This window comes from Verticillium dahliae, genomic scaffold, assembly GCF_000150675.1.
Source record: "Verticillium dahliae VdLs.17 supercont1.7 genomic scaffold, whole genome shotgun sequence".
In the NCBI taxonomy this organism is placed as follows: Eukaryota; Fungi; Ascomycota; class Sordariomycetes; order Glomerellales; family Plectosphaerellaceae; genus Verticillium; species Verticillium dahliae.
The window spans coordinates 266,160-278,610 of NW_009276917.1; the positions used below are offsets into that span (position 1 = coordinate 266,160).

The 12,451-nt window shown below is 58.9% G+C and overlaps 4 protein-coding genes across 4 annotated transcripts in view; 2 read left to right on the forward strand and 2 right to left on the reverse strand.

Moving 5' to 3' along the window:
- Positions 1-664, reverse strand: part of VDAG_04166 (uncharacterized protein) — a gene marked incomplete at both ends in the record, with an annotated part of 2,160 nt that extends 1,496 nt beyond the window's left edge. The window contains 2 exons of the mRNA XM_009650613.1: positions 9-438; positions 513-664. Coding sequence (XP_009648908.1) covers positions 9-438; positions 513-664 — 582 coding nt within the window. The remainder of the gene's footprint in view (positions 1-8; positions 439-512) is intronic.
- Positions 665-1,118: 454 nt separating this feature from the next.
- VDAG_04167 (DNA repair protein REV1) lies at positions 1,119-4,721 on the forward strand (the record flags this gene model as incomplete). Its single annotated transcript, XM_009650614.1, has 2 exons — positions 1,119-1,366; positions 1,424-4,721. The coding sequence occupies 2 exons, from the start codon at positions 1,119-1,121 to the stop codon at positions 4,719-4,721; spliced, it is 3,546 nt and encodes a 1,181-aa protein (XP_009648909.1).
- A 1,447-nt stretch (positions 4,722-6,168) lies between these two features.
- Positions 6,169-7,233, reverse strand: VDAG_04168 (mitochondrial deoxynucleotide carrier; the record flags this gene model as incomplete). The annotated part of the gene is made up of 2 exons (XM_009650615.1): positions 6,169-7,075; positions 7,148-7,233. 2 exons carry the CDS (start codon positions 7,231-7,233, stop codon positions 6,169-6,171), a joined length of 993 nt encoding a protein of 330 aa, XP_009648910.1.
- A 1,715-nt stretch (positions 7,234-8,948) lies between these two features.
- Positions 8,949-10,076, forward strand: VDAG_04169 (uncharacterized protein; the record flags this gene model as incomplete). Its single annotated transcript, XM_009650616.1, has 1 exon — positions 8,949-10,076. The coding sequence occupies one exon, from the start codon at positions 8,949-8,951 to the stop codon at positions 10,074-10,076; it is 1,128 nt and encodes a 375-aa protein (XP_009648911.1).
- Positions 10,077-12,451: the final 2,375 nt, after the last annotated feature.

The window sequence follows — 12,451 nt, forward strand, 5'->3', positions numbered from 1 at the left end:
TCCTTGACCTCGATGCGGTCAAACTCGTCCTCCATCTCCTCGGCAGGCAGCGCATCCTCCTCTGCCGGCGGAGCCTCCCTGCCGTCGCCGTAGACATCCTCGCCCTGCCGGATCCTCGCCAGCAGCTTGCGGTCCAGCCCCTTGACCAGGTGCGTGCTCGACAAGTCGCCGCCGGCAATCTGATCCCGTTGTTTCTCGAACGTCTCCTGGTCAATCTCCTCCTTCTTGAGCAGCTCCTCGAGCGCCTTGATCCGCGCCGCGCGCTCGTCCTCCTCCTCGGCCTCCCTCTCTTTTGCCCGGTCGACGTAGCCCTCGGCCAGGCGGGAGCCCTTGGGCGCCGACGTTCGGAACTTCTTCTGCGCCTGATCGGGGTTGTTGCGCGCGGCGAGCTGGCGGGCAAACTCGTTGCGACTGCTGTAGCCGCCGCCTACGGAGCGTCTGCACAGAGATATGATCAGTATTTTCTACGGCCAACAACGGAAAGACGCAGCGCCGGGGAACGGGCGACGTACGGCGTCATGGGGATGCTGGAGCGCTGCCGCGATCCGAGGGCGCTCGGTGTTGCGCCGGCGGGGCTTGCCGTGCTCGCGGACGAGCCATTGCTGGGACTGCCGGACTGGGAGGAGCTGGCGCCCACGAGCCTTCGAAATTGGTCGTTGTTCATGGTTGCATCTTGTGGTTGAGCTGGTACAGAGTAGACTGCGATGTTTCACTCGAGCAATGGGAAAGAAGGAAACGACCTTCTGGATGGCTACTGCGGACTAGACACGCCAGGGTGCGTTTTCGTCTGGTCCGCCCATTACGCTCAGTTCATCACGTGAGGACGTGTAGTCATGGCGCCTGGCTCCACTCTACGCGTGCCTGCCTTCACCCGGTCGCTCACCCCACCACACTTCCCAAGGCGGCGCTGATGAGACCTCCCACAGATTGTAAAGTTATCGTTTCCAGGCAGCAGCTTCGCATTCATCGCGCTTTTTGGGGTACACATCACGATGCGAAAACCTGGTCGTACATGACTACGGCGGAGCTCAGGTTTTGATTACTGAGCGTGTCGCGATAACCCTTTGGCTTGCTCCTCCCAGCTGCGGGCATACCGGGCCCGGGCCGTCAGCATCAACATGGGTTCACGCCTCGAGAAGAACTCCTCGCAAGTGAGGAAACGCATCGAGGGACACACTTTTGAGGACGAGGAGGGAGAAGAATATGAGCCCAGCAAATTCGGGGGCTTTGACGACTACTTCCGCCGAAAGAAGATCAAGCTTCAGAACCTCGATGCGAACCTGCGCGCGGCCTCCTCGGACAAGCCGCCACTCTTCAAGGGGATCGTCGCCCACGTGTCGGGTTACACGCAGCCCTCCTTGAGCGTGTGAGTGATTCCCCCCCGACCAACTGCCAAAGGGCCGGGGACTGACCGTTGGGCAAGACTTCACCGTGAGCTCGTCCAGCATGGCGCCGGCTTCCTTCAGTACCTCGACGGGAAGACTATGGCGACGCACATTGTCGCCTCTACGCTTCCGCCTAAAAAGGCCGTCGAGTTCAGCCGCTACAGGATCGTCAAGCCGGCGTGGGTCATGGACTCGATCAAGGCCGGCAAGCTCCTTCCCTGGACCGACTACCGGGTTTTGGATGATGGACCAAAGCAGAAGATTATGAACTTTAGCGGAGGCAGCTTCCTCAGCCAGGCGACGCCTAGGAATCAGACTGGGTACAAGGAGCAGTCTCGCGACAGCTTTTACGCGAATGAATTTGCCAACTCGGCGAGCAAGTCGCAGACTCCGATGAAAACGCAGCATGCCGGCGTGCATCAAGAAACGCCCTCCAGGGCACCAGTGCAGAGGCCGCAAAGCTCGGCAGCACCAAGCCATCCCAGCTCGTCCGGCCAGTACAGCGATGGATTTGATGATTCGGTCTTTGATCAGATGGAAATCGAAATGCCAGATTCTCTGGCTGACACGCAGAGGACCACACCGACAGCGAAACCGCTCGCCACACAATCGCCGGCACCACTTGCTGTGGTTCGCGAAGAGGCGGCGAGGCCCATGTCTAGGGAACTTCAACTAGATCCACCTGAGAAGAAGGAGCCGTCTAACGACCCAGACTCCAGAGCAGACGAGCTGGTGGTGCCTCAGGTGTCCGATGGGAAGATGCCCGAGAACATGACTTCTGAAGAACACAATGCCTGGCTCCTCTCCGATCCGCGCATGCGGAAATCCTCCACGGCCAACCCGAATTTCTTGCAACAGTACTATGCTGAAAGTCGACTTCATCACCTGTCGACTTGGAAAGCGGAGCTCAAATCGAAGATGCAACGCTTGGCCAAAGAGGCCGAGTCGGGCATTAAGATAGCCAAGCGCAAGCCGGGATCTCGACGGTACATACTTCACGTCGACTTTGACAGTTTCTTCTGCGCTGTGTCGCTGAAAAAGCACCCCGAGCTCGTCGACAAGCCCGTGGTCATCGCGCACAGCCCGGGCCACGGCTCTGAGATTGCCAGCTGCAACTACCCGTCGCGAAAATTCGGCGTCAAGAATGGCATGTGGATGAAAAGGGCCGTGGAGCTGTGCCCTGAGCTCAAGGTTCTGCCGTATGACTTTCCTGCCTACGAAGAAGCGAGCGCTCTGTTTTACGAAGCCATCTTGACCGTCGGGGGTATCGTGCAGAGCGTCAGTGTGGATGAGGCACTGTTGGATGTCAGTGCCGCGGTGTATGATGGCGTTGGCTCTGATGGCGGGGCCGTCGATGAGGGCAGCATATGGCGGGAGCAAGACTTCGCGGACGCTCTCGCTCTCGACCTGCGCAAGAAGATCAAGGCGAAAACGGATTGCGACGTCTCGGTTGGAATCGGTGGCAACATTCTCCAGGCAAAAGTGGCATTGCGACGTGCAAAGCCTGCGGGCCAGTATCAGCTGAAGCCCGACGACGTCCTCGACATGATTGGAGAGCTGGAGGTCAGGGGCCTTCCAGGCGTCGCTCACAGCATGAGCGGCAAGCTTGAGGAGGTCGGCATCAAGTTCGTCAAGGACATTCGGTCGTTTTCCAAGGAAAAGCTATCAGGCACTCTGGGACCCAAGACTGGTGAGAAGCTCTGGGAGTACGCGCGAGGCATCGATCGCACAGAAGTCGGCGAGCAGGCGGCCCGCAAGTCCGTCTCGGCAGAGGTCAACTGGGGCATCCGCTTCATCAACCAGGCAGAGGCCGAGGAGTTCATCATGAATCTCTGCAAGGAGTTGGAGCGTCGCTTGCTCAACGAGCAGGTGAAGGGAAAACAGTTGACGCTCAAGGTCATGCGCAGATCGCTTGATGCGCCTCTGGACCCTGCCAAGCATCTCGGACACGGCAAGTGTGACACGTTCAACAAGAGTATTGTTTTCGGGGTGGCAACGCACAATGGCGAGACCATTGGCAAAGAGGCCGTGTCGATACTGCGCTCTCTCAAGCTGAGGCCTGGCGACCTGCGAGGACTGGGTGCGCAAATGACCAAGTTGGAACCGATCAAGACGGGGCCAACGGCTGTGGATGGAAGCCAGAAGCGGCTGGCCTTCCCAACCTTCAGTGCTCCGGCGTCGGCCAAGAAGTCGAAGACGGACCCTATTGAAGAAATGGAAAGCCCACAGAAGAAGAAGGGTGGCAAAGAGTTCGCCGAGGACCCCATCGCCGACGACCCTCTGACGCCGAAAAAGCCGAAACCTGTGCATCCAGCGCTGGCCATCGCGCGCGCCGGCGCAGTTGATGCCAAGGCTACAACACCCCTGAACATTGCCGGCACGCAGTTCGTCATGCCAACGCAAGTCGATCCCACGGTCCTCGCCGAACTGCCCCAGGACATCAGGTCCAAACTTCAGTCGAGGCAGCCACCCCTATCCTTTGCCAGAGCAGCCTCCCCGGCTACCAGGCCTCGTAGCCAAAGTCCCGCCGTCTTCGATGCGCCGCCACCCTCCCAAGTGGACCCTGAAGTCTTCAACGCGCTGCCCGACGACATGAAAGCCGAGGTTCTCGCGTCTTACGGCCGCCGACCTACGCCGGTGCCCATGCCGCAGTCGCCCCGCCGCGACAGAATCATCCAGGCCAAAAAGGCCACGACACCCACGAGGCGGGGCCGCGGGGCCGCTCGCAAAACGCGAGAGCGCCTCCACGACGCCGCCGCCAACCGCATGCAGACGAACTTCATGCCGCGCCAGGCAGATGCCGCCGCCTCACAGGAGGACCTACAGGAGCTTGATCCCGATTTCCTGGCGGAGCTACCGGAAGAACTGCGACGCGAGGTCGTCGAAGACCACCGGCGCAAGCGGCTCGCGCGCAGGGGCGGTCTGAACTTGGCGGCACCGGCGCGCAGGCCTCAGCAGGCCGAGGCGTCGGGGGCGCCGTCGTCGAACGGAAAACTGCGGTTCCCAGCGGCACCGCCCAAGATTGACTTTACGGGCACTGGTGTGACGGCAGTGGCGGACGTCAAAGACATGCTCGAGGCGTGGCACGGGCAGTCGAAGGAGGAGGGGCCGCACAAGGCAGACGTGCAGATGTTTGCGACATATCTCGGCAAGGTCGTACTCGAGGAGAGAAACATGAACAAGGCCGTGCAGCTGGTGAAGTGGGTGGATTTCCTCACGAGCACGGATCCGGGGACTGGGCCTGGCAAGCGCGGATGGCAGAAGGCCCTGGCTGGGGTCAAGCACGAGGTGCAAGAGGCCGTCAAGCAGAGGGGGTTGGGGCCCGTCAGCTTTTGAAGACGACAGCATTTATGATTCATGACAGGATACCATTTTTTTTTTGTTGTCGTTGATGAGGGTTGTATGTATTTGTCAGTACGTATGTAAGAGGCATTGTGTAGAGCCTCGAGACTATCAACGAGGGCATTGCCCACCCCCAAAATTCAAGGAGCGTCCGGGGTATCTAATCGCTCCAACTGTTATGAAACTCCTCGCATGGCATATGCCCGTCGTCTTATTTTTTCCCATCTTTTCTGCGCGGCATGCGAAATGACCAGCAAGCAAAGAACTACAGCAAGGCCGAGACAGCAACAAGCCCACACGCCAGCACCACAGGCCGCCGCCCGCCTCAACACAGCACCGCCGCTCTCGACCACATACAAGCTCAACCGCATGTCCCCGCCACAGACCATGCCCGTGTCGCCGTCGCACGGCAGGTCGCAGTCGGCCTCGGGCATGGCCTCGCTGAGCCCGGACAGGCGCTGGCGCACCAGCACTCGCGCGCGTACTGCAGGCCGGCGTACGCGTAGGCGGCGCGGGTGCCGCGCGGCAGAAGTCGAGGCACAGCGGCACCGTCATGTTGCCGAAGTCGAGCTGCTAGGCGCCGCCGGAGAGGGCGCGCGTTTTTCTTTATTTAGAGCGTCGTCGTCTCGTTGTATTTTGCCGCGTAGGCGTAGGGGCTGCTGCGCTGGTCGGGGTGGTAGACTGTTGGGGACTGGGCTGCTGCGAGGGCCGCGAGGGCGAGGGCCAGGGGGGGGAGCATGCTTGGTGGTGTGGTGGTTTGGTGTGCTGCTGCTGGTTCTTGCGCCGGATGAAGCGGAAAGGAGAGTTTCGTGTCAGGACGCTGTGGAATTGGTGAGAATGTGAACACTCGATCGGGGCATCGCCGAGGGCAAAGCAGATACAAAAAAGAGAGACGATGGACCAAGGCTGGCCAGCTGAAGCCAAAAAAAAAAAAAAACAAGCCAGAGAAGCTCTCGTCCTCTTTGAGACGTTGGGGGCGCAGGAGATGGGGGGCCGTCGAGCCGGTCAGCTCCTAGCGGACGGTTCGCCTCGCATTCGGGCTTTGTCGAGAGTAACAGTTGGGGGGGCTTACGGCCGCGGACGGGCTTCTTCGCCAGGGGGGCAGCATGTGCCGTGTGCCGTGCGCCGTGCGCCTTGCGCCTCCTTGATAAGGTTGCTGGATGCGGATGTGTGTGCCGCCTGGTCTGGACCGTGTGTCTTCCAGCTTGCAGCTTGCCAGGGTGGTTTTGGCGTACATGGACCAAGTAGATCGGGCTGTTTTGGGCCACGTCTGATACGACTTTACGATTGTGATCAGTCGCTGGTACGGCTGTAGCCTGTTCCCTGCATGCAGGCATCTGGCCAAAGCCAAATGATGATTATTCGTCTAACTTGCAATCGTGCAAACGAAAATCGTACAATACATGGTAGTACAGCATGATACATGGCATGGCAGAGTCCCTCACACCCGCCCTTCGTCCAACCCAGAACCGTCCCTGCGGATCAGCCAGTTGAGCATCCTCTCATACGTCCACACCGTCACAGCACTCCCCGGCGCCGCCTTGACGAGACTGACGACGAGACCACGGTACATGCCCCGGACGCCCTCGACCCTGAGGATGGTCCGCAGCGCGCCCAACGCGCCCTGGTACTCGGGGATGTTCTTGTGCACGTAGCGCGCCCGCGTCGGGCCCTGCACCTGGATGCGCTTCCGCACAAGGTCGAGCGGGAACACGGCCGTCTTGGCCAGGACGCTCGCCAGGACACCGGCCGTCGCGTCGCCGCCGCCCCACGGCAGCTCGAGCGCGCCGAGGTGCAGGCGCAGGCCCTCGTAGGCGGCAAAGAACATGCCCATGTAGGGCACGATCTGGGCGACGCCGGGGCCCGAGGCCGCGGAAGAGCCGCGCGGGCCCTCGTCGCGGTAGATCTCGGCGACGGCGCCCCGCAGCGAGGCGTAGACGCGGTCGTTGCCCTGGGCGGCGAAGCGCGTGCGCAGCAGGTCGAGCGGGTACGTGGCCGTCGTGGCGGCGGCGCCGGCGGCGGCACCGGCGACGAAGGACTCGACGGCGTGCGGCAGGTGGCGGTCGTCTTCGGTGCCGCCGTGGGCGCCGCCGCCGCGCAGCAGCTGCGTCGCCGCGCGGTAGGCTGTGAACTGGATGCCGCCGTAGCAGAGGTACATGAGCTCGGCGGGCACGTTGCCCTTCCAGAGACCCGGCAGCCCCTCGCTGCGGAGGATGTGGCGGAGCGTCGAGAGGGTGCCCTTGTAGATGGGCCCGCCCTGGGCGGCGGGGTGGGAGAGGGGGTCGGAGAGGGAGTGGGACTGCAGCTGGAGTCGGATCTTGACGACGTCGAGGGGCGCGATGACGAAGCTGTAGGAGAGACGTCGTTAGACTAGGTAGTCCGAGAAGGGGGCAGCAGTCGCTGAGGAGGTGGAGGCTCACCGTGAGACGAGGCCGGCTGTCGCGCCGGCCGTCACGACCTGGAGCTTGGATCCCTCATCCTTGAGGCGTGTTGCGCTTGAGGACATTCATCCGGGTCTCCTATTGTGGCCGCTAGGAGCGCGGCGGAGTCCAGGGAGGGAGAGGGAGGGAGGGTTGGTGGTTTGGGGCTTTGGACCCAGGCGTGCGTGCCGCACAGCGTGAGCCGGAGAATCGAGCTATAATTGATCAAGTTGACTAATGGCTTTGTAGAATGGCGTGCAATTGCGATGAAGGAGCTGATGGTAATGACTGAGGTACAGTAGTAGTAGTGACTGAAGGGTGTTTCTCGTGCCAATGCCAATGTCTTCCTGCGATGGCAAAATCAGTCACTTCCCTTCTTTCCTTATCCTCTTATCCTCTTATCGCGACCCCTGGAATTTGTGACGACATGGCCACGAGATGAGGTACATGTACATGTACCCACCTTAGGTAGGTACCTTACTGTACGTGGTCCAGGGCTCCAGACCCACTGGAGGCGGCGCACAGTAGCGGTTGTTGTCCCGCTACAGGCCGCTGTTCCTCTGTCAGCTACGGCGGGCTGTAGGGGCCAGACGCCAGGTTGGCCCACTGTCCATGTCCCCTGTCTTTCCTGTGCACAGGCGTTGTGTTGTCCCTGTACAGGCGTTGTGTTGTCCCTGTACAGGCGTTGTGTTGTCCCTGTACAGGCGCTGTGTTGTCCCTGTGCACAGGCATTGTGTTCTTCCGTCCACTGAAGGGAAGTTCTGGAGGAATGTGCCGAACCCAGTTCCGAAGCATCGCGATTCTGGTCGCTACACAGTCTGTTCATGGGTATCTACCTACCTAAGGTACCTTAGTGACACTGGCATGTTCTCTATGCATTTACTAATTATTTCAAACAGATTTCTGCAAGTTCATGGAGTCTTCAGAAGCATATAGTGCTGGCACCACGTCAGCCAAGCAGGCAAACAGGCTAGCAGGCTAGCAGGCAAGCAGGCTAGCAGGCAAGCAGGCATCGTGAGATTCACAAGCCAAAGCCAGAACCATCGAGAGCCTGGCGCCTGGAGTTCGATTCCCGGCAACGCATCCAGGTCCCAAATAGCGAAAGCAACTAAGCCCCGCCGCACGAGCCAGGTCCCGCACCCCACTCTGGCCATAACCGCAATTCTTCACCTGCTCACTGGCTCCTCTCGTCCGAAACCAGGACGCCCCGCGGCGCCTCATTGGCTCGAGGCGTACCACCTGTGACCTCAGACCTCAGCGAGAGAGGGAAGCAGGGACCCAGCAGACCCATCAGGCGCGGACCAGAGGGAGTTGCCCTCGAGCCTTTTGCGGTGCGACGCCAAACTCGGGCAGGAGCCATGCGAGACGAGACGAGACGACATCTCTCTCTCTCTCTCTCTCTTTCGCTCTCGCTCTCTCGCTCTCTCTCTTTCGCTCTCGCTCTCTCGCTCTCTCTCTTCTCACCTTCTCACCTCATTCACCTTCCTTCTCTACCTTGCATCATCATAACGGACTCCATCCTCACAACCACAGCCAGCTTTTGTGCGCCACGACGCCATACCTGCGACGCCAGACCAGACAGACTCTTCCTTTTCCGTTGGTCGACTGCTCACGAAGCATGTGCATGTGACACCCACCCACCACCGCGCAGTCCTCGACATCATCACTGCCTCCCTTCGTCACTCACTTTTTGGATACCCCTCTCTGAACCACCTCGTCACTTTTCCCTTCCTCCTCCTCCTCCTCCTCCTCCTCCTCCCCCACAAACGCCTCGCATTCGGCATCAAAACACACCTCCATCATGTCTTCCAGAGTCGAGATGCCAAACATCGGCGCCCTGTTGGCCCCCATCCTGCCCGCTCTCCCTGCCGCCGCCGTCTCAAAACAGCCCGCCATCGGTGTCCTGCCCCTGCTCTCCCCCATTCTGAGGCAAAGAGTCCAGCTTCTGGGCCTCAACAGCACAGAGCCCTGGCTGCGTCTGCTCAGCTACGACGCCGCCAAAACGGCCCGTCTCTCCGAGGTCGTCCAGAGCGGCCGTCTCGAGCCTCACCAGGTGTCCGGCGAGGTCGAGGTCGACTGGGAGTATGATGCCAAGACAAAGTACCGCCGTCTTGATCTCGAAACCCTCAACGCCTTTGTGGTCCTGGAGGAGCTCGAGCTCGCCTTTAAGCTTGTGTACTGCGTTGGCGACCAGGATGGCGGCGGCGACGGGTGGAGGGTCGGAGAGGTCACTGTCGCCGAGAAGCCGAATCCTTTTGCAGATTTCGCCGGCCACTCGACCATTGCAGAGGCCGACAAGGCCTTCGAGGAGGGCAAGGCGGCACCCGCGCCGGCGTCGGTCACGCCAGGCTTCTCCGGTACGCCCGACATGGACGACGGCAACGACGACTACTGGAACCAGTACAACGAGACGCCCGCCCGGTCACCCGCCCCCCAGCGGTCTCCCGCGCCCCTGGCGCCCCAGCCCTCCTCGCACCTCGGCATGTTCCGCACCGACTCGGCCGAGGACAGTTACTACGCCCAGTATGACGATGTGCAGCCAGCCATGGACAACCACGACCCTGACGAGGAGCCGCTCGCCCAGTCGCAGCAGCAGCCCGAGGTACCACCACCTGCCCGCATGCTCGTCCAGCCCCAGGCCGAGAAGCCTGCGAGCCCAGGCCCCGATCTCGAGGCCGAGCGACGCGCCGCTCAGGTGCTGCACCCGCGCCCGGCGTCGAGCGCCAGCAGCAACGGCAGCCGCACCGTCGAGCGCTTCGAGGAGATGGCTGGCAGGCAGGAGGCCAGCGGCTTCGCCATCAAGCAGCACGTTTCCAAGAGCATTCGCAGCTTGTGGCAGCTGTCGCAGGCCTCGGGGATCGATCGCGAGGATTTCGAGAGGCTCGTGCAGAACGAGCTCGATCTCGCCCACATGACGCAGGATTCATGAGTAGCCGTTGTCGAGTCGCAAACCGTGTAAAGGGACAGTCATTCGAAGCATGTGTGCGTAAAATGTTTTCTTTTCGAAAGGAGGGCAGGGAAATATGTCATGAGGATTTAGGCGGCTGCCTTGTAGATGTAGGATATCCCCCTTGTGCTTTGGCTTACGATTGGCATACGCGCCGCGCTGGTGTTTGGGGATCTCCGGTGCATTGTCCGGGATCGTTGGCGTGGGTGCGCCACGTTTGGCGTTTGGGTGTTTTCTGGGGGGTCAATAGCTCAATACAGACCAGCATTCGGGACAGCATTCAAGACAGGACAGCAGACCGAAGAACGGGTGCGAAGGCGCGCGAATGAAAGCATAAATAGGTGCTCGGAGACGTGACTGAATCACAGCAAATTCCCGTCCACCATGTTGCGATCTGACAGCGAGACACGGTGGGTCCATGCAAGCTGTTGGCTACAGATCAGTCTGTTCCAAAAAAACAGCTAATTAGCGGCGGCCTCAATCTCAGGTCAATCTGCGGCAGCAGCGGGACCCACGACACGGGGGCTAGTCAGGGGCTCATGGTTGCGAGAACGTACATATGAGGACCGCGGAGAGCCGTTCAAGCTGCGGAGGGCCAGAATTCAGATGTGTTATGACCCCCCTACTTATACTTTATTGCCTGCAAACCACATATAGAAGACCTCTTGGCTGTGCTCCAAATCAAGCACTGACAATAAGGAGATTGGGGCTTACTATCAGTGCTTGATCGCACATCGCGGGTGAACTTTTCTTCACGCCTAGCCTTGGCCCCTTGATTGACACAACAAAAGCAAGACGTAACACAGTCTCAGTGCGGTCCTTCATGACAAGACTGTGCCATTATCCTGCCTCGGTGACTACCTCTTGTTCCTTTGGTGAGGTAGAGTTTCGACCATGCAGGGGAGATGCCTGCTCCTCTCGAGTTCACGTATCTCGCGCCGCGGCATTTCCCTCCTTAATGCGAAAGTTCAATACATGCTGCCGCTTCTGCCTGACCTCGGTCGACTTCGCGAGTCGCGACGCTCAGAAGCGTAATGAATCAGCAACAATAAAAAAGGCTCTCAAATCAGAATGAATCTGCAATGGTCTCAATTCATTCGCCGGGGACGTGCAAGCCAGCTTTTTTAGGAATTGTTCATTATTTAATACTGAAAGCTGAGGAACCCAGCTTGTGAGAGGCGGCTAGGGGTTCAAGATCCGTATGAGCAATCAAATTGGACCTGCCAACTACCTGTGGTGTTCAGCTTGTGAAATGTCAGCTTTTTGATAATTACACCAATCTTGCGCGGAGCCTAAATTGTTCCAGACCTTTAAACATAGTGATCGGCTTATGAGATTTCTTTTTCGCGACATCCTTTCTGTGGAAAGAGACGTGCACTGGATTTCGTCTTCTAGTACTTTGGATCGCAGACTCTTCGCAACAATGCTGATTTGCTATGTCTTCATTTAACAACCCCTGGAGGTCCGTTCCGGGTCTCAACAGAGGTCTTATAGACATATTGTCAGGCGACCCTGCGGAGCCGCCATACAGGGGGTCGGTCAGGGGCTAGGGGCTACGAGAAATGTGAATATATAGGCTGCGGAGGGCCAGAATTCAGATGTGCTCCTACCCCCTATCTATATTCTATAACCTGCGGACTACGTGCGGAAGCCGTCTTCACTCTGCTCTACACAACGCTCTAGCACATATTAATACAAAACGTGAAACACAACGCCATTTGCCCTTATTTCTTAATTCACAACCTACCTCAATAAGATAACGGCCAAAAGCTACAGTGAACCTTTTCATGCAAACAGGAGATGAGTATCATGCTTTTCGAACAGATCTTCTGCTACAACGCTCGAGAACGGCGCATCTATCCAGGAATGTCCAATTTGAATACTGATAACCTTTCTTGGAGTGTCGCAACGCCACACGACTTTTAAGAGGCTGGGATCCACAGAAATCATTCCAACGACGGCGTGAGATCAGACCCGGCGTTCAACAAAACGTGATAGATCAGATATATAACTTGTCATTTTTTGAGGCGCACGCCTCAAATAACATCCGAAATGAGGCGGCCTGCCTTCCTACCATGCTGCCATTTGTGGGTCGGAGTACGTAAGGCACAATGGTCTTATGATGTCGGTACATACCATATAGTATGGGAGTTGCTGCTTGCTGTTGAAATGCTGTCGCTTCTGTCGCATACCAAATTTCGCAGCAAGAGGTGGCCCACCAAGCTGTTTTGGAAAGGTATGATCGTGCGTCCTCGATGCAGCCCTTCCTGCCTGCGCAGATAGTCCTTAGTTTGTGCCCCGATCACCTGTCCACTTGGGTGGCGCTGCTATGAGAAGGGGTTCTTCCCGTCAGGCTT